This window comes from Salmo salar, chromosome ssa10 (assembly GCF_905237065.1).
Source record: "Salmo salar chromosome ssa10, Ssal_v3.1, whole genome shotgun sequence".
NCBI classification, from domain to species: Eukaryota; Metazoa; Chordata; class Actinopteri; order Salmoniformes; family Salmonidae; genus Salmo; species Salmo salar.
This window is the reverse complement of record NC_059451.1, coordinates 121,983,962-122,008,533: the sequence shown is the minus strand read 5'-3', so window position 1 is coordinate 122,008,533 and position 24,572 is coordinate 121,983,962. Positions and strand designations below refer to the sequence as shown.

General features: G+C 51.6%; 1 protein-coding gene across 1 annotated transcript in view; it reads right to left on the bottom strand.

Moving 5' to 3' along the window:
• The window catches only part of LOC106561777 (DNA-binding protein RFX7-like), a 50,701-nt gene that overhangs the window by 10,878 nt on the left and 15,251 nt on the right, over window positions 1–24,572 (bottom strand). The window contains 7 exon segments of the mRNA XM_045688767.1: window positions 1,096–1,277; window positions 4,676–4,989; window positions 6,637–6,847; window positions 7,769–7,970; window positions 9,493–9,615; window positions 9,933–9,968; window positions 12,829–12,908. Coding sequence (XP_045544723.1) covers window positions 1,096–1,277; window positions 4,676–4,989; window positions 6,637–6,847; window positions 7,769–7,970; window positions 9,493–9,615; window positions 9,933–9,968; window positions 12,829–12,908 — 1,148 coding nt within the window.

Sequence of the window (24,572 nt, the reverse complement as noted above, 5' to 3'; positions counted from 1 at the left end):
CACTGAGAGAGAATCACTGAAGAGAATCACTGAAGAGAATCACTGAAGAGAATCACTGAGGCGAGAATCACTGAGGAGAGAATCACTGAGAGAGAGAATCACTGAGAGAGAATCACTGAAGAGAATCACTGAAGAGAATCACTGAGGAGAGAATCACTGAGGAGAGAATCACTGAATAGAATCACTGAGGCGAGAATCACTGAGGAGAGAATCACTGAATAGAATCACTGAGAGAGAATCACTGAAGAGAATCACTGAGAGAAAATCACTGAGAGAAAATCACTGAGAGAAAATCACTGAGAGAGAATCACTGAAGAGAATCACTGAGGAGAGAATCACTGAAGAGAATCACTGAAGAGAATCACTGAAGAGAATCACTGAGGCGAGAATCACTGAGGAGAGAATCACTGAAGAGAATCACTGAGGAGAGAATCACTGAAGAGAATCACTGAAGAGAATCACTGAGGAGAGAATCACTGAGGAGAGAATCACTGAGGAGAGAATTACTGAAGAGAATCACTGAGGAGAGAATTACTGAAGAGAATCACTGAGGAGAGAATCACTGAAGAGAATCACTGAGGAGAGAATCACTGAAGATAATCACTGAAGAGAATCACTGAAGAGAATCACTGAGGAGAGAATCACTGAGGAGAGAATCACTGGAGAGAATCACTGAGGAGAGAATCACTGAAGAGAATCACTGAAGAGAATCACTGAGGAGAGAATCACTGAAGAGAGAATCACTGAGGAGAGAATCACTGAGGACAGGTGAGAATCAACATCTATACCTCTTAGCAGAACATCCATGATTTGTCCTCTTTGTATAATTTTATTTGGGGGTCTATGTTATTGAAGAGTAACATCAACTGCTAACAGGGTTGGTTCTACATGGAAACCAAAAGGGTTCTACCAGGAACAAAAAAAGGGTTCTCATATGGGGACAGCTGAGGAACCCTTTTGGAACTCTTTTTACTAAGAGTGTAGCGGTGCGCTTAATCTGTGTCCGGAAAACCAGCCCATAGTGTATTTAAAGTATTCTATAGAAATAAAATAATTATTATGATAAATGGTGATGATGATGATTCTCATTATTACCTGTGCCTAGCCAGGCGGTCTCCCACGGGGCTGGCTGAGATGTTCTGGGGCGTTTTAGGTGACTGTCTGTGGGTCAGAGACTGGGTGTGGGTGACCACCTGGAAGTTGACCGTTGGCATTACCTTCCCCTCGGCGGACCCCACCGGACTAGGGGATGTCATCAGCTGCCTGCTCCTCTGGACCTGCCGGGAGACACACACAGTGGGAACATGTTAGACAACGGCCGCTTGTAATGCCAAAGGTAAGGGGGTTCGATTCCCGAGGCCACACATACGTAAAATGTATTCAGTGTGACTGTAAGTCGCTTTGGAAAAAAGCATCTGTTAAAAGGTCTATATTATTACTGGTGAAGAAGGAAGTAACACTCCTCAGGCATAGAATATGGGCCAAAGGTCATGTAGATCTGGGCCCAAGGTCATGTAGATCTGGGCCCAAGGTCATGTAGATCTGGGCCGAAGGTCATGTAGATCTGGGCACAAGGTAGATCTGGGCCCACGGTCATGTAGATCTGGGCACAAGGTGATGTAGATCTGGGCACAAGGTAGATCTGGGCCGAAGGTCATGTAGATCTGGGCCCAAGGTCATGTAGAACCACAGTCACGTGTGGCTCAGTTGGTAGAGCATGGTGTTTGCAACGCCAGGGTTGTGGGTTCTATTCCCATGGGGCACCAGTATGATTTTTTTTTTTTTTAAACAATTATGAAATCTATGCATTCACTACTGTAAGTCGCTCTGGATAAGAGCGTCTGCTAAATGACTAAAATGTAAAAAATCTGGGCCACTATTCAGAAAACCTCTCAGAGTAGGAGCGCAGGTCTAGGATCAGTTTAGAGTTTTATATCATAATAAATAAGAGGACAGATCCTAGACCAGCACTCTTAGACGCTTGATACATACTGCCCCGGTCTCAGAGGAGGAATGCAGATCTAGGATCAGTTTAGCCTTTAATATCATAATAAATAAGAGGACAGATCCTAGACCAGCACTCTTAGACGCTTGATACATACTGCCCCGGGTCTCAGAGTAGGAGTGCAGGTCTAGGATCAGTTTAGCCTTTTATAGCATAATAAATAAGAGGACAGATCCTAGACCAGCACTCTTAGACGCTTGATACATACTGCCCCGGGTCTCAGAGTAGGAGTGCAGGTCTAGGATCAGTTTAGCCTTTTATATCATAATAAATAAGAGGACAGATCCTAGACCAGCACTCTTAGACGCTTGATATATACTGCCCCGGTCTCAGAGGAGGAATGCAGGTCTAGGATCAGTTTAGCCTGGAGCCCTTTACACCCTTACAAGGGTTGAAAATGGCAGATACATACCGCACAGGACAATAAGTTGCCCCCATCTCTCCCGCTAATTGAGCAATTTTTGCAACTTTTTTGTTGTCTAAATGAGGGAAATGCTGTAAATTAAAGAGGACTCAATGTTTTTTGAAAGATGAGACGTTGAGGATTATAATAAATATCGCTTTGATGTCAATCAAGCAGAGCCAAACACCCGTGAGTCCAAATGTGCACTTCACAATTCCCATATCATAAAACTCATGTCATAGACAGTGTCAACGTTTATGATCACTATGTACAGTTACAAGATGACATGTCGTCACATCCTGCAGGGCTCGACATTAACGCTTGTCTGCTTGCCCGGGGCAAGTATAACATTTATTAAGTTGTCCGGAACGGACATGTACATTTTTTTTTTATCTAGACAAAACAAATCATAATATCAAACAATAAGAATATTTTGATCAGAATTGGATCAATGTCCTACGTGTGTTGCACGCTGTCCTCCTAATCTCTGCAGAGCGAGTATAATTATTGTAGGTCTCCATTGATCTGTTTTTTAATCATGCAGTCGAGAGATGCGTTTTTTTGTCAAAGCACATTTGTTGACATTCATTGTTAGTTAGTGAGTAATTTACCCAGTTATAACTCATTTTAGGTCAGCAATGAAAATCCTGTAAAAGTCATGCTGTGTGCATCACCTGCGTGTGCTAGTGGGCCGTTGCCAGAGGAAAGAGAGACAGAGAGAGAGAGACACACATTGTAAAACAATGATATATACAACAGACTAACTACAGAACCAATTCAAAACATAGTGTAGTTGGGCTGGTTAACTATTTAGCTATGTTGTCATGTCCCATGTCCTAAAATAACTTTCCAACGGCACACGTGTAGAACGGCAAATGGCCGACACAAATTTGATACGGGCGGGCAGTTAATGAAACCAATGCTGTGTACTCCGGTTGTACAATCGTCTCTCAAGCGCTCAGAATTGAGTGTTGAGAAATAATTCTGACACCGTTGGAAAGCTACAATCTCCTCTATTCAATGTCATTCTGACAAAGTAAAAAAAAATATTGTTAGAATATCCTAATTGACAAGTGGCTCGCGTCACTGGGCAGCTCCCGAAGCTGCCGTAAGGTCTTGACGATGCATAGAAAAACCAGCTAGATGTATATTATCCATGTCCTTGTTCAGCTACGACTCTGAGAAACATATTACAGTTTTTCAGGTTCCGTTGATAGGATAGTCTCAAACGGAGCTTGTCCAGTTTATTCTCCAGTGATTGTACGTTCGCCAATAGAAAGGAGGGTAGAGGCGGATTATTTCTTCACTGACGTAGCTTCATCAGGGTACTCGCACACGTTGGCCTCTCTGACGCCGCCTTTTCTCTTCCGAGTCTCTGGGATTAGGGCCCGGTCTAGTCTCTGGGATTAGGGCCCGGTCTAGTCTCTGTGATTAGGGCCCGGTCTAGTCTCTGGGATTAGGGCCCGGTCTAGTCTCTGGGATTAGGGCCCGGTCTAGTCTCTGGGATTAGGGCCCGGTCTAGTCTCTGGGATTAGGGCCCGGTCTAGTCTCTGGGATTAGGGCCCGGTCTAGTCTCTGGGATTAGGGCCCGGTCTAGTCTCTGGGATTAGGGCCTGGTCTAGTCTCTGGGATTAGGGCCCGGTCTAGTCTCTGGGATTAGGGCCTGGTCTAGTCTCTGGGATTAGGGCCCGGTCTAGTCTCTGGGATTAGGGCCCGGTCTAGTCTTTGGGATTAGGGCCCGGTCTAGTCTCTGGGATTAGGGCCCGGTCTAGTCTCTGGGATTAGGGCCTGGTCTAGTCTCTGGGATTAGTGCCTGGTCTAGTCTTTGGGATTAGGGCCCGGTCTAGTCTCTGGGATTAGGGCCCGGTCTAGTCTTTGGGATTAGGGCCCGGTCTAGTCTCTGGGATTAGGGCCCGGTCTAGTCTCTGGGATTAGGGCTTGTCCCGGGGTGAGCAGTATTTCCTGCTCCGCCGACTCCTTGAAGTAGAAATCTTCATCCAAATCGGTGTTAGTGATCGTTGTTCTGATTTAGGAAACGATGTCGTTAAACATTATGTACAAAAGAAAAGGTTACGGTCAGTATGAAAAAACACACCAAATAGCAGAATTGTTCAGGAGCTATCCATCGCAGAGCCATTCTTGACATTCAATAAATTGTTGCCTTATCTTTCCTTTTAATACTGAGCAAGTCATCTAAAACCATTATCAATCTTGTCTGATCTGTGTGTGTGTGTGTATCTGTGCATACATATGTTATCCCATCGTACCGTGATGGGGCTGGGGACGGCTGCCACCACAATACCAATGGTAGGTTGTGGTGAAAGCAGAGCAGGACTTCCACAGGGGATAGCTGGCCCTGGGGTGCTGGCCTCGGTCCTCCTGGCCTGGTTCTGTCCCTGTCCCTGGGCCTCTCCAGGCAGGGGGGATTGGAGCTTCTGCTCCTGCTGTTTCTTATGGATCTTCCTCTGGAGCTGCTGCTTGGCGTCCACTGAGGGAGAGGCCAGCGTCTTCACCTGCGGCTGGAAGGACGAGGCCTCGGACGTGGGCACGAATGCAGAGGTTGGCGTGGGAGTCTTCAGACCTGGTGAGACATACAGATGAGAAAAGAGATTTGTCAACACGCCTGAGAAATGGTTTTAAAAGTCGTTGAACCAACTACAGCTTGATACATGAGCAAGACTCCCAAGACTCCCATCAACAGCCCTAAACCGATCCCTGTTACCTGTGGGTGCCCGCTTAGCGTTGCCATGGACTCGGTCCCAATGTAGTGACCGATGAGTGACTATTGACTGTTGAGCCCCCTGTTGATTGTGGCCATCAACACCGGCCAATACCGTCTCTACCACCATCCCTATTAGTCAGGCCTACCTGTAGCTTCCATACCACCATCCCCATTAGTCAGGCCTACCTGTAGCTTCCATACCACCATCCCCATTAGCCATGCCTACCTGTAGCTTCCATACCACCATCCCCATTAGTCAGGCCTACCTGTAGCTTCCATACCACCATCACCATTAGTCAGGCCTACCTGTAGCTTCCATACCACCATCCCCATTAGTCAGGCCTACCTGTAGCTTCCATACCACCATCCCCATTAGTCAGGCCTACCTGTAGCTTCCATACCACCATCCCCATTAGTCAGGCCTACCTGTAGCTTCCATACCACCATCCCCATTAGTCAGGCCTACCTGTAGCTTCCATACCACCATCCCTATTAGTCAGGCCTACCTGTAGCTTCCATACCACCATCCCCATTAGTCAGGCCTACCTGTAGCTTCCATACCACCATCCCCATTAGTCAGGCCTACCTGTAGCTTCCATACCACCATCCCTATTAGTCAGGCCTACCTGTAGCTTCCATACCACCATCCCCATTAGTCAGGCCTACCTGTAGCTTCCATACCACCATCCCCATTAGCCATGCCTACCTGTAGCTTCCATACCACCATCCCTATTAGTCAGGCCTACCTGTAGCTTCCATACCACCATCCCCATTAGTCAGGCCTACCTGTAGCTTCCATACCACCATCCCTATTAGTCAGGCCTACCTGTAGCTTCCATACCACCATCCCCATTAGTCAGGCCTACCTGTAGCTTCCATACCACCATCCCCATTAGTCAGGCCTACCTGTAGCTTCCATACCACCATCCCCATTAGTCAGGCCTACCTGTAGCTTCCATACCACCATCCCCATTAGTCAGGCCTACCTGTAGCTTCCATACCACCATCCCCATTAGTCAGGCCTACCTGTAGCTTCCATACCACCATCCCCATTAGTCAGGCCTACCTGTAGCTTCCATACCACCATCCCTATTAGTCAGGCCTACCTGTAGCTTCCATACCACCATCCCCATTAGTCAGGCCTACCTGTAGCTTCCATACCACCATCACCATTAGTCAGGCCTACCTGTAGCTTCCATACCACCATCCCCATTAGTCAGGCCTACCTGTAGCTTCCATACCACCATCCCCATTAGTCAGGCCTACCTGTAGCTTCCATACCACCATCCCCATTAGTCAGGCCTACCTGTAGCTTCCATACCACCATCCCCATTAGTCAGGCCTACCTGTAGCTTCCATACCACCATCCCCATTAGTCAGGCCTACCTGTAGCTTCCATACCACCATCCCTATTAGTCAGGCCTACCTGTAGCTTCCATACCACCATCCCCATTAGTCAGGCCTACCTGTAGCTTCCATACCACCATCCCCATTAGTCAGGCCTACCTGTGGGAGCCCCAGTCATGACGGTGAGGGCAGCCATAGACTTGGTTCCTATGTAATGACTGTTGAGCAGGAAGCGAGCCAGATCCTCCACGGCATCAAATTGTCTGCTGAGGACCTTCTGAGCCCACTCACACACCAAGCCACAGGCTGCTGAGCGCATCTCATCCTCTGCACTGGGAGACTGGCCCGACGACGGCTCCATCGGCTCACACTGGAGAGAAGAGGGTAAAGTAGGGGAAGAGTTCAGATATGATCTCCTGTCTGGAGTTTGGGGAAGAGGTCATTGAGATATGATATCCTGTCTGGAGTTTAGGGAAGAGGTCATTCAGATATGATATCCTGTCTGGAGTTTAGGGAAGAGGTCATTCAGATATGATATCCTGTCTGGAGTTTGGGTGGATTTACTAGGAATGAGGTCAATTCCATTTAAATTTAGATCTAAACTGAAATTCAAATTTTCCTAAACTTGCTTCTCAATGAGATTTGGAATTGGATTATCAGTTTACTTCCTGAGTTAAAATGGAACTGACCCCAACCCTGATGAAATGGAACTGACCCCAACCCTGATGAAATGGAACTGACCCCAACCCTGATGAAATGGAACTGACCCCAACCCTGATGAAATGGAACTGACCCCAACCCTGATGAAATGGAACTGACCCCAACCCTGATGAAATGGAACTGACCCCAACCCTGATGAAATGGAACTGACCTCAACCCTGATGAAATGGAACTGACCCCAACCCTGATGAAATGGAACTGACCCCAACCCTGATGAAATGGAACTGACCCCAACCCTGATGAAATGGAACTGACCCCAACCCTGATGAAATGGAACTGACCCCAACCCTGATGAAATGGAACTGACCCCAACCCTGATGAAATGGAACTCACCCCAACCCTGATGAAATGGAACTCACCCCAACCCTGATGAAATGGAACTCACCGCCAACCCTGATGAAATGGAACTCACCCCAACCCTGATGAAATGGAACTGACCCCAACCCTGATGAAATGGAACTGACCCCAACCCTGATGAAATGGAACTCACCCCAACCCTAAAATCTATATGTACTTGCTCTGAAATGATTATGGCCACTTCCTGGCTAAAAAAGCCATCATGTAAACTTACCCCGTCGCCTGATTTTTGTAAGTCCAGGTTGGGCAGGGAAGGCATGTGAACAAAAGCTTTCTTCCTCAGTCCACTATAACAGTATTTAGATTTGCCTCTCATGCCCAGGCGGCGAGCCTTCATGTTGGGAAAGACATGCTTCATGATCTTTCCAAAGTCTGCAGCACTCAGTGGGTGGTAGGCAAGACTGTCACAGTAGCTCCTGGAACACATTCACAATATGACAGACATGACTCGTATTAATACAATATGACAGACGTGACTCGTATTAATACAATATGACAGAAACGACTTGTATTAATACAATATGATAGACATGACTTGTATTAATACAATATGACAGAAATGACTTGTATTAATACAATATGATAGACATGACTTGTATTAATACAATATGATAGAAATGACTTGTATTAATACAATATGATAGACATGACTTGTATTAATACAATATGATAGAAATGACTTGTATTAATACAATATGATAGACATGACTTGTATTAATACAATATGATAGAAATTACTTGTATTAATACAATATGATAGAAATGACTTGTATTAATACAATATGATAGACATGACTTGTATTAATACAATATGATAGAAATGACTTGTATTAATACAATATGATAGAAATGACATGTATTAATACAATATGACAGACGTGACTTGTATTAATACAATATGATAGACATGACTTGTATTAATACAATATGATTGTCACGTCCTGACCAGTATAAGGGGTTATTTGTTATTGTAGTTTGGTCAGGACGTGGCAGAGGGTGTGTTTGTTTTGTGTTGTCGGGGTTTTTGTGTTGTGTTCTATGTTTTGTAATTTCTATGTTCTATTTTCTAGTTTTTCTATTTCTATGTCTAGTTTATTGTTTTGACCTTCAAATTGGAGGCAGCTGTTCCTCGTTGTCTCTAATTGAAGGTCCTATTTAGTAGGGGTGTTTTTCTATGGGTTTTGTAGGTAGTTGTTTCCTGTTTTGTGTTCGTGCACCTGACGGGACTGTTTAGTGTCGTTTGTTGTTTTTGTATTACGTTTTCCTTCTTTAATAAAATAAGAAGATGAGTTTACACGTTCCCGCTGCGTTTTGGTCCAATCCCTACGACGCCCGTGACAATGATAGACATGACTTGTACTAAAACCAATACAATCTGTCCATGTTGAGTCGTTCCTAACCGCTGTGCTTCTGCCCCTGCATTGCTTACTCTCTGGGGTTTTAGGCTGGGTAACTGCTGATGTGAAAAGGGGCTTTATAAAATACATTTGATTGACAGAAAGAAACACACTAAAGTTAGATGATTCTCTAGTCGAGAATATAAGATAAAACAAATATAATAAATGTAAACATGGCAAATAAACGTCAAACTTTTTAATTAGAAATTGGATGATTTTTCTTATCGACAATTTTGACACAAGGCACATTCATCAATCCATTTCTTCAACGGGACAAACCACTACTAATACACTCAAGGGCCGCTGTCCCAGACACAGTTTAAACCTAGTCTAGGAAGCACTTTCGATGGAGATTCTGTACTGAGAACCCAGGTAAGGTTACAAAATTCCAGTACTTTCCCTCAAAAATTACCCAAGTTTTCCAGAAATCCCGGTTAGAGGATTTAAGATTTCTTCTTTATTCCCTTTTGATTCCTGGAATCTTCTAACCAGGATTTCTGGAAAACCTTTTGCAAACCCCCTATTTACAGGTCACACTCACTTGTATTCGTCGTACACCTCTTGCTTTGGCAGTGATGTCTCAGGATGCTCCTCTAGGTGATTCCGGATCCAGTTGAAAGCGTACATCTGCTGTGTTCGACTGGACGACATGCCACTCTGGTCACTGAAACGGTTAAAGTTACGGCGACACAAAACAGGTTAGTGGTGAAACAACCTCGAATCTTATACGTTCTTGTGATGCGTTTTGATCTTGAAAAGACGAGGAAGTGTGTAAAGAAAAACGGTCTCCGGTTTTGTTTGGATTTCTTTCAGGGAATAGCGTGTGTGTGTGTGTGTGTGTGTGTGTGTGTGTGTGTGTGTGTGTGTGTGTGTATATGTGTGTGTGTCTGTGTCTGTGTGTGTGTGTGTGTATGTGTGTGTGTCTGTGTGTGTGTGTGTGTGTGTGTCTGTGTGTGTGTGTGTGTGTAATGTAGTAAGTACCATAGTCCAGGAGTGGAGGCTCTCTGGTTCTCAGTCCTAGTGATGTTGCAGTGTTGAAGAGTTGAGGTAATGGACAAATAGATAAAAGATGGCGAAACAAATTAAATACACAGAAAGCTGGATATGAAAGCAAATCAATCATTATACTAGTATCGCTTCATAATCGTACAAATAAACACTATATGAGCAGCCATAAGCATAAAAAATCACAATACAGAGACTGCAGTGTTGAATATTGATGCAAAGGAATTGTAGAGACAGTTTATTTTTTTCAAATGCGCTGAAATATTAGTCGAATGAATGCATCCTGCTTGTAGAGCCCTGCACGGCATTCATTTAAAGCCCCCCGCCTACCCATGCCTGTGAAGTTCAGGCCCTACTTGTAACGCCCTGGCCACAGAGAGGGGTTTTTTGTTCTTTATTTTGGTTAGGCCAGGGTGTTACATTGGGTGGGCGTTCTATGTTCTTTTTCTATGTTTTTGTATTGCTTTGTTTTGGGCCGTGTGTGGCTCCCAATCAGGCACAGCTGAAGTTCGTTGTGGTTGATTGGGAGTCTGTGAGTAACCATAGCAACAGCTCCGCTTGGGCTCTGCTCTGCTCAATGAAGAGACACCAGAAAGCAGTTAACTAATTTTCATTAGTCTAAACTCTGACAAAAAGAATCTCTTCTGTCTTGTATTTGACGAAGGTTGAAGCGTTTCTGACACCATGTTAATGAATCTCAGTCAGATATGACTGTACTGCAGCAGCAGAGGACGAGCGAATGGCTCAGCTTCAAACTGTTACTGATCAATTTAGTTTTAAACGAGCCCTGCCGGTACCCTAGTTATTGATGAACAAAATAGGCCCTATCCGACCCTAACCGGATGTATAATGTCGTGGCCCGTCGGGCTCGGCTCGGGTAGCAGAGCTCTACCTGTTTGTGATCAAAAAACAGCTGGGTAAAAACATAGCAGGAAACCCCCAAAAATAAAATGGCCATAACAATTGGTAACTTCGTGCTCCACAACCAGAAATATAGGATACAAAGTGCAATGAGAGAATACACTGCCTTCAGAAAGTACTTTTTCCACATTTTGTTGTGTTACAGCCTGAATTTAAAATGGATTACATTTTGATTTATTTTGTCACTGGTCTACACAATAATGTCAACGTGGAATTATGTTTATTATTTTTTTTTAATTGTTTTTTTTTTTACAAATGAATTAAAAATAAAAAGCTGGAATGTCTTGAGTCAATAAGTATTCAACCCATTTCTTATGGCCTAAAAAGGTTCTGGAGTAAAACATTTGCTTAACAAAAGTCACATAATAAGTTGCATGGACTGTCACTCTGTGTGCAATACTAATGTTTAACATGACACCCCACACATACAATTATCTGTAAGGTCCCTCAGTGAATTTTAAAACACAGATTAAACCACAAAGACTAAGGAGATTTTCCAATGCCTCGCAAAGAAGGCCACCTATTGGTAGATGGGTCAACAACAACAAAAAACGTATATTGAATATCTCTTTGAGCATGGCGAAGTTATGAATTACACTTTGGATGGTGTATCAATACACCCAGTCACTACAAAGAAACAGGCGTCCTTCCTAACTCAGTTGCCGGAGAGGAAGGAAACTGCTCAGGGATTTCACCATTGAGACCAATGGGGGACTTTCTGTGATAGAAGAAAACTGAGGATGGATCAACAACATTGTAGTTCCTCCACAATACCAACCTAATTGACAGAGTGAAAATAAGGAAGCCTGTACAAAATATAAATATTCCAAAACGTGCATCCTGTTTGCAACGAGGCACTAAAGTAATACTGCAAAGAATGTGGCAAAGCAATTTACTTTTTGTCTTGAATACAAAGTGTTATGTTTGGGGTAAATCCAGTACAACACATTACTGAGTACCACTCTCCATATTTTCAACCATAGTGGTGGCTGCATCATGTTATGGGTATGCTTGTAATTGTTAAGGACTGGGGAGTTTTTCAGGATAAAAAAAGAAACAGAATGGAGCTAAGCACAGGCAAAATCCTATAGGAAACCCTGGTTTACTCTGCTTTCCAACAGACACTGGGAGATGAATTCACCTTTCAGCAGAACAATAACCTGAAACACAAGGCCAAATCTACACTGGAGTTGCTTACCAAGAAGACAGTGAATGTTCCTGAGTGGCCGAGTTACAGTTTTGACTTAAATCTGCTTGAAAATATATGACAAGACTTGTCTAGCAATGATCAAAAAACAATTTGACAGAGCTTGAAGAATTTTCAAAAGAATAATTGGCAAATGTTGCATCATCCAGGAGTGGAAAGCTCTTACCCAGAAAGACTTGCAGCTGTAATCACTGCCAAAGGTGATTCTAACATGTATTGACTCCGGAGGTTGAATACTTATTTGCTCAAGATATATTAGTGTTTTATTATTCATGTTTAAAAAAAAATATATATATATTTTTTTACAAATGTTAGAAATGTTCTGCCACTTTGACGTTACAGAGTATTTTGTGTAGCTCGTTAACAAAATATGGCAATGAAATCAATTTGAATCTCACTTTGTAAAACAACAGCATTTGTAAAAAGGCAAAGGGGAGTGAATACTTTCTGAAAGTATATATATATATATGCATATATATGTAGGTATATTATAAAATATAGGCTACAAAGTGCAATGAGATACAGCTAAATGGTCCGGTATGGCTCAGTTGGTAGAGCAAGGCCCTTGCGATGCCTGGACTGTGCAAAACATTTAGTCTCTTTGGGATAAAAGCATCTGCTACATGACATTTATATATATATATATATATATATATATATATATATATATATATATATATATATATATATATATATATTTATTATTGTTAATAAATGACAGAAAAAGGAGAAACAAGAAGGTACCTTTTATCATTGCTGGGACCAGAAGGCAACTTCAAGTAGAGGTAGAGTTTTTCGATGTCTGTAAACTTCTCAACGTCTTGCTGTAAAATGAGAGGTAGTAGAGAGGGGAAACAAAACATTTAGTACAAACATACTATATTGCTGTGACCATGGGAACCAACCTGCTTCACTGTTGCCAGTTACTACCTACTTTAGTGGAATGTACTGCTTGTAGTTACATGTAACTGCCAAAATAAAGGAAACCCCCCCCCCCCCCCTAACATAAAGTGTCTTAACAGGGCGTCGGGGCCACTACGAGCCAGAACAGCTTCAATGCAGCTTGGCCGAGATTCTATAAGTGTCTGGAACTCTATTGGAGGGATGAGACACCAGTCTTCCAGGAGAATTTCCCATCATTTAGTGTTTTGTTGATGATGGTTGAAAACGCCGTCTCAGGCGCCAGGCAGGTAGCCTAGCGGTTAGAGTGGAGGGGCGGCAGGTAGCCTAGCGGTTAGAGTGAAGGGACGGTAGGTAGCCTAGTGGTTAGAGTGTAGGGGCGGCAGGTAGCCTAGTGGTTAGAGTGGAGGGGAGGCAGGTAGCCTAGTGGTTAGAGTGGAGGGATGGCAGGTAGCCTAGTGGTTAGAGTGGAGGGATGGCAGGTAGCCTAGTGGTTAGAGTGGAGGGGCGGCAGGTAGTCTAGTGGTTAGAGTGGAGGGAGGCAGGTAGCCTAGTGGTTAGAGTGGAGGGGCGGCAGGTAGCCTAGTGGTTAGAGTGGAGGGAGGCAGGTAGCCTAGTGGTTAGAGTGGAGGGGCGGCAGGTAGTCTAGTGGTTAGAGTGGAGGGGGGCAGGTAGTCTAGTGGTTAGAGTGGAGGGGGGCAGGTAGCCTAGTGGTTAGAGCGGAGGGGCGGTAGGTAGCCTAGTGGTTAGAGTGGAGGGGCGGCAGGTAGTCTAGTGGTTAGAGTGGAGGGGCGGCAGGTAGCCTAGTGGTTAGAGTGGAGGGGCGGCAGGTAGCCTAGCGGTTAGAGTGGAGGGACGGCAGGTAGCCTAGTGGTTAGAGTGGAGGGGCGGCAGGTAGCCTAGCGGTTAGAGTGGAGGGGAGGGCGGCAGGTAGTCTAGAGGTTAGAGTGGAGGGGAGGGGCGGCAGGTAGCCTAGTGGTTAGAGTGGAGGGGAGGCAGGTAGCCTAGTGGTTAGAGTGGAGGGACGGCAGGTAGCCTAGCGGTTAGAGTGGAGGGGAGGGGCGGCAGGTAGTCTAGAGGTTAGAGTGGAGGGGAGGGGCGGCAGGTAGCCTAGTGGTTAGAGTGGAGGGGAGGCAGGTAGCCTAGTGGTTAGAGTGGAGGGACGGCAGGTAGCCTAGCGGTTAGAGTGGAGGGGAGGGGCGGCAGGTAGTCTAGTGGTTAGAGTGGAGGGGAGGGGTGGCAGGTAGCCTAGTGGTTAGAGTGGAGGGGAGGCAGGTAGCCTAGTGGTTAGAGTGGAGGGGAGGCAGGTAGCCTAGTGGTTAGAGTTGAGGGGAGGCAGGTAGCCTAGTGGTTAGAGTGGAGGGGAGGCAGGTAGCCTAGTGGTTAGAGTGGAGGGGAGGCAGGTAGCCTAGTGGTTAGAGTGGAGGGGCGGCAGGTAGCCTAGCGGTTAGAGTGGAGGGGAGGCAGGTAGCCTAGTGGTTAGAGTGGAGGGACGGCAGGTAGCCTAGCGGTTAGAGTGGAGGGGCGGCAGGTAGTCTAGTGGTTAGAGTGGAGGGGCGGCAGGTAGCCTAGTGGTTAGAGTGGAGGGGCGGCAGGTAGCCTAGCGGTTAGAGTGGAGGGACGGCAGGTAGCCTAGTGGTTAGAGTGGAGGGGCGGCAAGTAGCCTAGCGGTTAGAGTGGAGGGGAGGGGCGGCAGGTAGTCTAGAGGTTAGAGTGGAGGGGAGGGGCGGCAGGTAGCCTAGTGGTTAGAGTGGAGGGGAGGCAGGTAGCCTAGTGGTTAGAGTGGAGGGGCGGCAGGTAGCCTAGTGGTTAGAGTGGAGGGGCGGTAGGTAGTCTAGCGGTTAGAGTGGAGGGGCGGCAGGTAGCCTAGCGGTTAGAGTGGAGGGGCGGCAGGTAGCCTAGCGGTTAGAGTGGAGGGGCGGCAGGTAGCCTAGCGGTTAGAGTGGAGGGGCGGCAGGTAGCCTAGCGGTTAGAGTGGAGGGGCAGCAGGTAGCCTAGCGGTTAGAGTGGAGGGGAGGCAGGTAGCCTAGTGGTTAGAGTGGAGGGGCGGCAGGTAGCCTAGCGGTTAGAGTAGAGGGGAGGCAGGTAGCCTAGTGGTTAGAGTGGAGGGGAGAGTGGAGGGGAGGGGCGGCAGGTAGTCTAGTGGTTAGAGTGGAGGGGAGGGGCGGCAGGTAGCCTAGTGGTTAGAGTGGAGGGGAGGCAGGTAGCCTAGTGGTTAGAGTGGAGGGGAGGGGCGGCAGGTAGTCTAGTGGTTAGAGTGGAGGGGAGGCAGGTAGCCTAGTGGTTAGAGTGCAGGGGGGGCAGGTAGCCTAGTGGTTAGAGTGGAGGGGCGGCAGGTAGCCTAGTGGTTAGAGTGGAGGGGCGGCAGGTAGCCTAGTGGTTAGAGTGGAGGGGAGGCAGGTAGTCTAGTGGTTAGAGTGGAGGGGCGGCAGGTAGCCTAGTGGTTAGAGTGGAGGGGCGGCAGGTAGCCTAGTGGTTAGAGTGGAGGGGCGGCAAGTAGCCTAGCGGTTAGAGTGGAGGGGTGGCAGGTAGCCTAGCGGTTAGAGTGGAGGGGCGGCAGGTAGCCTAGCGGTTAGAGTGGAGGGGCGGCAGGTAGCCTAGCGGTTAGAGTGGAGGGGAGGCAGGTAGTCTAGTGGTTAGAGTGGAGGGGCGGCAGGTAGCCTAGTGGTTAGAGTGGAGGGGAGAGTGGAGGGGAGGGGCGGCAGGTAGTCTAGTGGTTAGAGTGGAGGGGCGGCAGGTAGCCTAGTGGTTAGAGTGGAGGGGAGGCAGGTAGCCTAGTGGTTAGAGTGGAGGGACGGCAGGTAGCGTAGCGGTTAGAGTGGAGTGGAGGGGCGGCAGGTAGTCTAGTGGTTAGAGTGGAGGGGAGGGGCGGCAGGTAGCCTAGTGGTTAGAGTGGAGGGGAGGCAGGTAGCCTAGTGGTTAGAGTGGAGGGGAGGCAGGTAGCCTAGTGGTTAGAGTGGAGGGGAGGCAGGTAGCCTAGTGGTTAGAGTGGAGGGGAGGCAGGTAGCCTAGTGGTTAGAGTGGAGGGGCGGCAGGTAGCCTAGTGGTTAGAGTGGAGGGGAGGCAGGTAGCCTAGTGGTTAGAGTGGAGGGACGGCAGGTAGCCTAGTGGTTAGAGTGGAGGGGAGGCAGGTAGCCATGTGGTTAGAGTGGAGGGGCGGCAGGTAGCCTAGCGGTTAGAGTGGAGGGGAGGCAGGTAGCCTAGTAGTTAGAGTGGAGGGGCGGCAGGTAGCCTAGTGGTTAGAGTGGAGGAGAGGCAGGTAGTCTAGTGGTTAGAGTGGAGGGGAGGCAGGTAGCCTAGCGGTTAGAGTGGAGGGGAGGCAGGTAGCCTAGCGGTTAGAGTGGAGGGGCGGCAGGTAGTCTAGTGGTTAGAGTGGAGGGGCGGCAGGTAGTCTAGTGGTTAGAGTGGAGGGGAGGCAGGTAGCCTAGTGGTTAGAGTGGAGGGGCGGCAGGAAGCCTAGTGGTTAGAGTGGAGGGGCGGCAGGTAGCCTAGTGGTTAGAGTGGAGGGGAGGCAGGTAGCCTAGTGGTTAGAGTGGAGGGGCGGCAGGTAGCCTAGTGGTTAGAGTGGAGGGGTGGCAGGTAGCCTAGTGGTTAGAGTGGAGGGGAGGCAGGTAGCCTAGTGGTTAGAGTGGAGGGGCGGCAGGTAGCCTAGTGGTTAGAGTGGAGGGGAGGCAGGTAGCCTAGTGGTTAGAGTGGAGGGGCGGCAGGAAGCCTAGTGGTTAGAGTGGAGGGGCGGCAGGTAGCCTAGTGGTTAGAGTGGAGGGGAGGCAGGTAGCCTAGTGGTTAGAGTGGAGGGGCGGCAGGTAGCCTAGTGGTTAGAGTGGAGGGGTGGCAGGTAGCCTAGTGGTTAGAGTGGAGGGGAGGCAGGTAGCCTAGTGGTTAGAGTGGAGGGGCGGCAGGTAGCCTAGTGGTTAGAGTGGAGGGGAGGCAGGTAGCGTAGTGGTTAGAGTGGAGGGGCGGCAGGTAGCCTAGTGGTTAGAGTGGAGTGGCGGCAGGTAGCCTAGCGGTTAGAGTGGAGGGGAGGCAGGTAGCCTAGTGTTTAGAGTGGAGGGGCGGCAGGTAGCTTAGTGGTTAGAGTGGAGGGGAGGCAGGTAGACTAGTGGTTAGAGTGGAGGGGCGGCAGGTAGCCTAGTGGTTAGAGTGGAGGGGCGGCAGGTAGCCTAGTGGTTAGAGTGGAGGGGCGGCAGGTAGCCTAGCGGTTAGAGTGGAGGGGTGGCAGGTAGCCTAGCGGTTAGAGTCTAGGGGAGGCAGGTAGCCTAGCGGTTAGAGCGGAGGGGAGGCAGGTAGCCTAGCGGTTAGAGTGGAGGGGCGGCAGGTAGCCTAGTGGTTAGAGTGGAGGGGAGGCAGGTAGCGTAGTGGTTAGAGTGGAGGGGCGGCAGGTAGCCTAGTGGTTAGAGTGGAGTGGCGGCAGGTAGCCTAGCGGTTAGAGTGGAGGGGAGGCATGTAGCCTAGTGTTTAGAGTGGAGGGGCGGCAGGTAGCCTAGTGGTTAGAGTGGAGGGGCGGCAGGTAGCCTAGTGGTTAGAGTGGAGGGGAGGCAGGTAGCCTAGTGGTTAGAGTGGAGGGGAGGCAGGTAGACTAGTGGTTAGAGTGGAGGGGCGGCAGGTAGCCTAGTGGTTAGAGTGGAGGGGCGGCAGGTAGCCTAGTGGTTAGAGTGGAGGGGTGGCAGGTAGCCTAGCGGTTAGAGTGGAGGGGTGGCAGGTAGCCTAGCGGTTAGAGTCTAGGGGAGGCAGGTAGCCTAGTGGTTAGAGCGGAGGGGAGGCAGGTAGCCTAGCGGTTAGAGTGGAGGGGCGGCAGGTAGCCTAGCGGTTAGAGTGGAGGGGCGGCAGGTAGCCTAGCGGTTAGAGTGGAGGGCGGCAGGTAGTCTAGTGGTTAGAGTGGAGGGGAGGCAGGTAGCCTAGTGGTTAGAGTGGAGGGGCGGCAGGTAGCCTAGTGGTTAGAGTGGAGGGGAGGCAGGTAGCCTGGTGGTTAGAGTGGAGGGGAGGCAGGTAGCCTAGTGGTTAGAGTGGAGGGGCGGCAGGTAGTCTAGTGGTTAGAGTTGAGGGGAGGCAGGTAGCCTAGTGGTTAGAGTGGAGGGGAGGCAGGTAGCCTAGTGGTTAGAGTGGAGGGGAGGCAGGTAGCCTAGTTGTTAGAGTGGAGGGGCGGCAGGTAGCCTAGTGGTTAGAGTGGAGGGGCGGCAGGTAGCCTAGTGGTTAGAGTGGAGGGGCGGCAGGTAGCCTAGCGGTTAGAGTGGAGGGGTGGCAGGTAGCCTAGCGGTTAGAGTCTAGGGGAGGCAGGTAGCCTAGCGGTTAGAGCGGAGGGGAGGCAGGTAGCCTAGCGGTTAGAGTGGACGGGCGGCAGGTAGCCTAGTGGTTAGAGTGGAGGGGAGGCAGGTAGCGTAGTGGTTAGAGTGGAGGGGCGGCAGGTAGCCTAGTGGTTAGAGTGGAGTGGCGGCAGGTAGCCTAGCGGTTAGAGTGGAGGGGAGGCAGGTAGCCTAGTGTTTAGAGTGGAGGGGCGGCAGGTAGCCTAGTGGTTAGAGTGGAGGGGCGGCAGGTAGCCTAGTGGTTAGAGTGGAGGGGCGGCAGGTAGTCTAGTGGTTAGAGTGGAGGGGAGGCAGGTAGCCTAGTGGTTAGAGTGGAGGGGCGGCAGGTAGCCTAGTGGTTAGAGTGGAGGGGAGGCAGGTAGCCTGGTGGTTAGAGTGGAGGGGAGGCAGGTAGCCTAGTGGTTAGAGTGGAGGGGCGGCAGGTAGCCTAGTGGTTAGAGTGGAGGGGAGGCAGGTAGCCTGGTGGTTAGAGTGGAGGGGAGGCAGGTAGCCTAGTGGTTAGAGTGGAGGGGCGGCAGGTAGTCTAGTGGTTAGAGTGGAGGGGAGGCAGGTAGCCTAGTGGTTAGAGTGGAGGGGAGGCAGGTAGCCTAGTTGTTAGAGTGGAGGGGCGGCAGGTAGCCTAGTGGTTAGAGTGGAGGGGCGGCAGGTAGCCTAGTGGTTAGAGTGGAGGGACGGCAGGTAGCCTAGTGGTTAGAGTGTAGGGGAGGCAGGTAGTCTAGCGGTTAGAGTGGAGGGAAGGCAGGTAGCCTAGTGGTTAGAGTGGAGGGGCGGCAGGTAGCCTAGTGGTTAGAGTGGAGGGGCGGCAGGTAGCCTAGTGGTTAGAGTGGGGGGAGGCAGGTAGTCTAGTGGTTAGAGTGGAGGGGCGGCAGGTAGCCTAGTGGTTAGAGTGGAGGGGCGGCAGGTAGCCTAGTGGTTAGAGTGGAGGGGCGGCAGGTAGCCTAGTGGTTAGAGTGGAGGGGCGGCAGGTAGCCTACTGGTTAGAGTGGAGGGGCGGCAGGTAGCCTAGCGGTTAGCGTGGAGGGGAGGCAGGTAGCCTAGTGGTTAGAGTGGAGGGGCGGCAGGTAGCCTAGTGGTTAGAGTGGAGGGGCGGCAGGTAGCCTAGTGGTTAGAGTGGAGGGGCGGCAGGTAGTCTAGCGGTTAGAGTGGAGGGGAGGCAGGTAGCCTAGCGGTTAGAGTGGAGGGGCGGCAGGTAGCCTAGCGGTTAGAGTGGAGGGGCGGCAGGTAGTCTAGCGGTTAGAGTGGAGGGGCGGCAGGTAGCCTAGCGGTTAGAGTGGAGGGGAGGCAGGTAGCCTAGTGGTTAGAGTGGAGGGGAGGCAGGTAGCCTAGTGGTTAGAGTGGAGGGGCGGCAGGTAGTCTAGTGGTTAGAGTGGAGGGGAGGCAGGTAGCCTAGTGGTTAGAGTGGAGGGGAGGCAGGTAGACTAGTGGTTAGAGTGGAGGGGCGGCAGGTAGCCTAGCGGTTAGAGTCTAGGGGAGGCAGGTAGCCTAGCGGTTAGAGCGGAGGGGAGGCAGGTAGCCTAGCGGTTAGAGTGGAGGGGCGGCAGGTAGCCTAGTGGTTAGAGTGGAGGGGAGGCAGGTAGCGTAGTGGTTAGAGTGGAGGGGCGGCAGGTAGCCTAGTGGTTAGAGTGGAGTGGCGGCAGGTAGCCTAGCGGTTAGAGTGGAGGGGAGGCAGGTAGCCTAGTGTTTAGAGTGGAGGGGCGGCAGGTAGCCTAGTGGTTAGAGTGGAGGGGTGGCAGGTAGCCTAGTGGTTAGAGTGGAGGGGAGGCAGGTAGCCTAGTGGTTAGAGTGGAGGGGAGGCAGGTAGACTAGTGGTTAGAGTGGAGGGGAGGCAGGTAGCCTAGTGGTTAGAGTGGAGGGGCGGCAGGTAGCCTAGTGGGTAGAGTGGAGGGGTGGCAGGTAGCCTAGCGGTTAGAGTGGAGGGGTGGCAGGTAGCCTAGCGGTTAGAGTCTAGGGGAGGCAGGTAGCCTAGTGGTTAGAGCGGAGGGGAGGCAGGTAGCCTAGCGGTTAGAGTGGAGGGGCGGCAGGTAGCCTAGCGGTTAGAGTGGAGGGGCGGCAGGTAGCCTAGTGGTTAGAGTGGAGGGGAGGCAGGTAGCGTAGTGGTTAGAGTGGAGGGGCGGCAGGTAGCCTAGTGGTTAGAGTGGAGTGGCGGCAGGTAGCCTAGTGGTTAGAGTGGAGGGGAGGCAGGTAGCCTAGTGGTTAGAGTGGAGGGGAGGCAGGTAGCCTAGTTGTTAGAGTGGAGGGGCGGCAGGTAGCCTAGTGGTTAGAGTGGAGGGGCGGCAGGTAGCCTAGTGGTTAGAGTGGAGGGGTGGCAGGTAGCCTAGCGGTTAGAGTGGAGGGGCGGCAGGTAGTCTAGTGGTTAGAGTGGAGGGGAGGCAGGTAGCCTAGTGGTTAGAGTGGAGGGGCGGCAGGTAGCCTAGTGGTTAGAGTGGAGGGGAGGCAGGTAGCCTGGTGGTTAGAGTGGAGGGGAGGCAGGTAGCCTAGTGGTTAGAGTGGAGGGGCGGCAGGTAGTCTAGTGGTTAGAGTGGAGGGGAGGCAGGTAGCCTAGTGGTTAGAGTGGAGGGGAGGCAGGTAGCCTAGTGGTTAGAGTGGAGGGGAGGCAGGTAGCCTAGTTGTTAGAGTGGAGGGGCGGCAGGTAGCCTAGTGGTTAGAGTGGAGGGGCGGCAGGTAGCCTAGTGGTTAGAGTGGAGGGGCGGCAGGTAGCCTAGCGGTTAGAGTGGAGGGGTGGCAGGTAGCCTAGCGGTTAGAGTCTAGGGGAGGCAGGTAGCCTAGCGGTTAGAGCGGAGGGGAGGCAGGTAGCCTAGCGGTTAGAGTGGAGGGGCGGCAGGTAGCCTAGTGGTTAGAGTGGAGGGGAGGCAGGTAGCGTAGTGGTTAGAGTGGAGGGGCGGCAGGTAGCCTAGTGGTTAGAGTGGAGTGGCGGCAGGTAGCCTAGCGGTTAGAGTGGAGGGGAGGCAGGTAGCCTAGTGTTTAGAGTGGAGGGGCGGCAGGTAGCCTAGTGGTTAGAGTGGAGGGGTGGCAGGTAGCCTAGTGGTTAGAGTGGAGGGGAGGCAGGTAGCCTAGTGGTTAGAGTGGAGGGGAGGCAGGTAGACTAGTGGTTAGAGTGGAGGGGCGGCAGGTAGCCTAGTGGTTAGAGTGGAGGGGCGGCAGGTAGCCTAGTGGTTAGAGTGGAGGGGTGGCAGGTAGCCTAGCGGTTAGAGTGGAGGGGTGGCAGGTAGCCTAGCGGTTAGAGTCTAGGGGAGGCAGGTAGCCTAGTGGTTAGAGCGGAGGGGAGGCAGGTAGCCTAGCGGTTAGAGTGGAGGGGCGGCAGGTAGCCTAGCGGTTAGAGTGGAGGGGCGGCAGGTAGCCTAGCGGTTAGAGTGGAGGGGCGGCAGGTAGTCTAGCGGTTAGAGTGGAGGGGAGGCAGGTAGCCTAGCGGTTAGAGTGGAGGGGCGGCAGGTAGCCTAGCGGTTAGAGTGGAGGGGCGGCAGGTAGCCTAGCGGTTAGAGTGGAGGGGCGGCAGGTAGCCTAGCGGTTAGAGTGGAGGGGAGGCAGGTAGCCTAGTGGTTAGAGTGGAGGGGAGGCAGGTAGCCTAGTGGTTAGAGTGGAGGGGCGGCAGGTAGTCTAGTGGTTAGAGTGGAGGGGAGGCAGGTAGCCTAGTGGTTAGAGTGGAGGGGCGGCAGGTAGCCTAGTGGTTAGAGTGGAGGGGAGGCAGGTAGCCTGGTGGTTAGAGTGGAGGGGAGGCAGGTAGCCTAGTGGTTAGAGTGGAGGGGCGGCAGGTAGTCTAGTGGTTAGAGTGGAGGGGAGGCAGGTAGCCTAGTGGTTAGAGTGGAGGGGAGGCAGGTAGCCCTAGTTGTTAGAGTGGAGGGGCGGCAGGTAGCCTAGTGGTTAGAGTGGAGGGGCGGCAGGTAGCCTAGTGGTTAGAGTGGAGGGACGGCAGGTAGCCTAGTGGTTAGAGTGTAGGGGAGGCAGGTAGTCTAGCGGTTAGAGTGGAGGGGAGGCAGGTAGCCTAGTGGTTAGAGTGGAGGGGCGGCAGGTAGCCTAGTGGTTAGAGTGGAGGGGAGGCAGGTAGCCTAGTGGTTAGAGTGGGGGGAGGCAGGTAGTCTAGTGGTTAGAGTGGAGGGGCGGCAGGTAGTCTAGTGGTTAGAGTGGAGGGGCGGCAGGTAGCCTAGTGGTTAGAGTGGAGGGGCGGCAGGTAACCTAGTGGTTAGAGTGGAGGGGCGGCAGGTAGCCTAGTGGTTAGAGTGGAGGGGCGGCAGGTAGCCTACTGGTTAGAGTGGAGGGGCGGCAGGTAGCCTAGCGGTTAGCGTGGAGGGGAGGCAGGTAGCCTAGTGGTTAGAGTGGAGGGACGGCAGGTAGCCTGGGTGGTTAGAGTGGAGGGGCGGCAGGTAGCCTAGTGGTTAGAGTGGAGGGGCGGCAGGTAGCCTAGCGGTTAGAGTGGAGGGGCGGCAGGTAGCCTAGCGGTTAGAGTGGAGGGGCGGCAGGTAGCCTAGTGGTTAGAGTGGAGGGGCGGCAGGTAGTCTAGCGGTTAGAGTGGAGGGGAGGCAGGTAGCCTAGTGGTTAGAGTGGAGGGGCGGCAGGTAGCCTAGTGGTTAGAGTGGAGGGACGGCAGGTAGCCTAGTGGTTAGAGTGTAGGGGAGGCAGGTAGTCTAGCGGTTAGAGTGGAGGGAAGGCAGGTAGCCTAGTGGTTAGAGTGGAGGGCGGCAGGTAGCCTAGTGGTTAGAGTGGAGGGGCGGCAGGTAGCCTAGTGGTTAGAGTGGGGGGAGGCAGGTAGTCTAGTGGTTAGAGTGGAGGGGCGGCAGGTAGCCTAGTGGTTAGAGTGGAGGGGCGGCAGGTAGCCTAGTGGTTAGAGTGGAGGGGCGGCAGGTAGCCTAGTGGTTAGAGTGGAGGGGCGGCAGGTAGCCTACTGGTTAGAGTGGAGGGGCGGCAGGTAGCCTAGCGGTTAGCGTGGAGGGGAGGCAGGTAGCCTAGTGGTTAGAGTGGAGGGGCGGCAGGTAGCCTAGTGGTTAGAGTGGAGGGGCGGCAGGTAGCCTAGTGGTTAGAGTGGAGGGGCGGCAGGTAGTCTAGCGGTTAGAGTGGAGGGGAGGCAGGTAGCCTAGCGGTTAGAGTGGAGGGGCGGCAGGTAGCCTAGCGGTTAGAGTGGAGGGGCGGCAGGTAGTCTAGCGGTTAGAGTGGAGGGGCGGCAGGTACCCTAGCGGTTAGAGTGGAGGGAGGCAGGTAGCCTAGTGGTTAGAGTGGAGGGGAGGCAGGTAGCCTAGTGGTTAGAGTGGAGGGGCGGCAGGTAGCCTAGTGGTTAGAGTGGAGGGGAGGCAGGTAGCCTAGTGGTTAGAGTGGAGGGGAGGCAGGTAGACTAGTGGTTAGAGTGGAGGGGCGGCAGGTAGCCTAGTGGTTAGAGTGGAGGGGCGGCAGGTAGCCTAGTGGTTAGAGTGGAGGGGTGGCAGGTAGCCTAGCGGTTAGAGTGGAGGGGTGGCAGGTAGCCTAGCGGTTAGAGTCTAGGGGAGGCAGGTAGCCTAGTGGTTAGAGCGGAGGGGAGGCAGGTAGCCTAGCGGTTAGAGTGGAGGGGCGGCAGGTAGCCTAGCGGTTAGAGTGGAGGGGCGGCAGGTAGCCTAGCGGTTAGAGTGGAGGGGCGGCAGGTAGTCTAGCGGTTAGAGTGGAGGGGAGGCAGGTAGCCTAGTGGTTAGAGTGGAGGGGTGGCAGGTAGCCTAGTGGTTAGAGTGGAGGGGAGGCAGGTAGCCTAGTGGTTAGAGTGGAGGGGAGGCAGGTAGCCTAGTTGTTAGAGTGGAGGGGCGGCAGGTAGCCTAGTGGTTAGAGTGGAGGGGCGGCAGGTAGCCTAGTGGTTAGAGTGGAGGGGCGGCAGGTAGCCTAGCGGTTAGAGTGGAGGGGTGGCAGGTAGCCTAGCGGTTAGAGTCTAGGGGAGGCAGGTAGCCTAGCGGTTAGAGTGGAGGGGAGGCAGGTAGCCTAGCGGTTAGAGTGGAGGGGCGGCAGGTAGCCTAGTGGTTAGAGTGGAGGGGGGCAGGTAGCCTAGTGGTTAGAGTGGAGGGGCGGCAGGTAGCCTAGTGGTTAGAGTGGAGGGGCGGCAGGTAGCCTAGCGGTTAGAGTGGAGGGGAGGCAGGTAGCCTAGTGTTTAGAGTGGAGGGGCGGCAGGTAGCCTAGTGGTTAGAGTGGAGGGGTGGCAGGTAGCCTAGTGGTTAGAGTGGAGGGGAGGCAGGTAGCCTAGTGGTTAGAGTGGAGGGGAGGCAGGTAGCCTAGTGGTTAGAGTGGAGGGGCGGCAGGTAGCCTAGTGGTTAGAGTGGAGGGGCGGCAGGTAGCCTAGTGGTT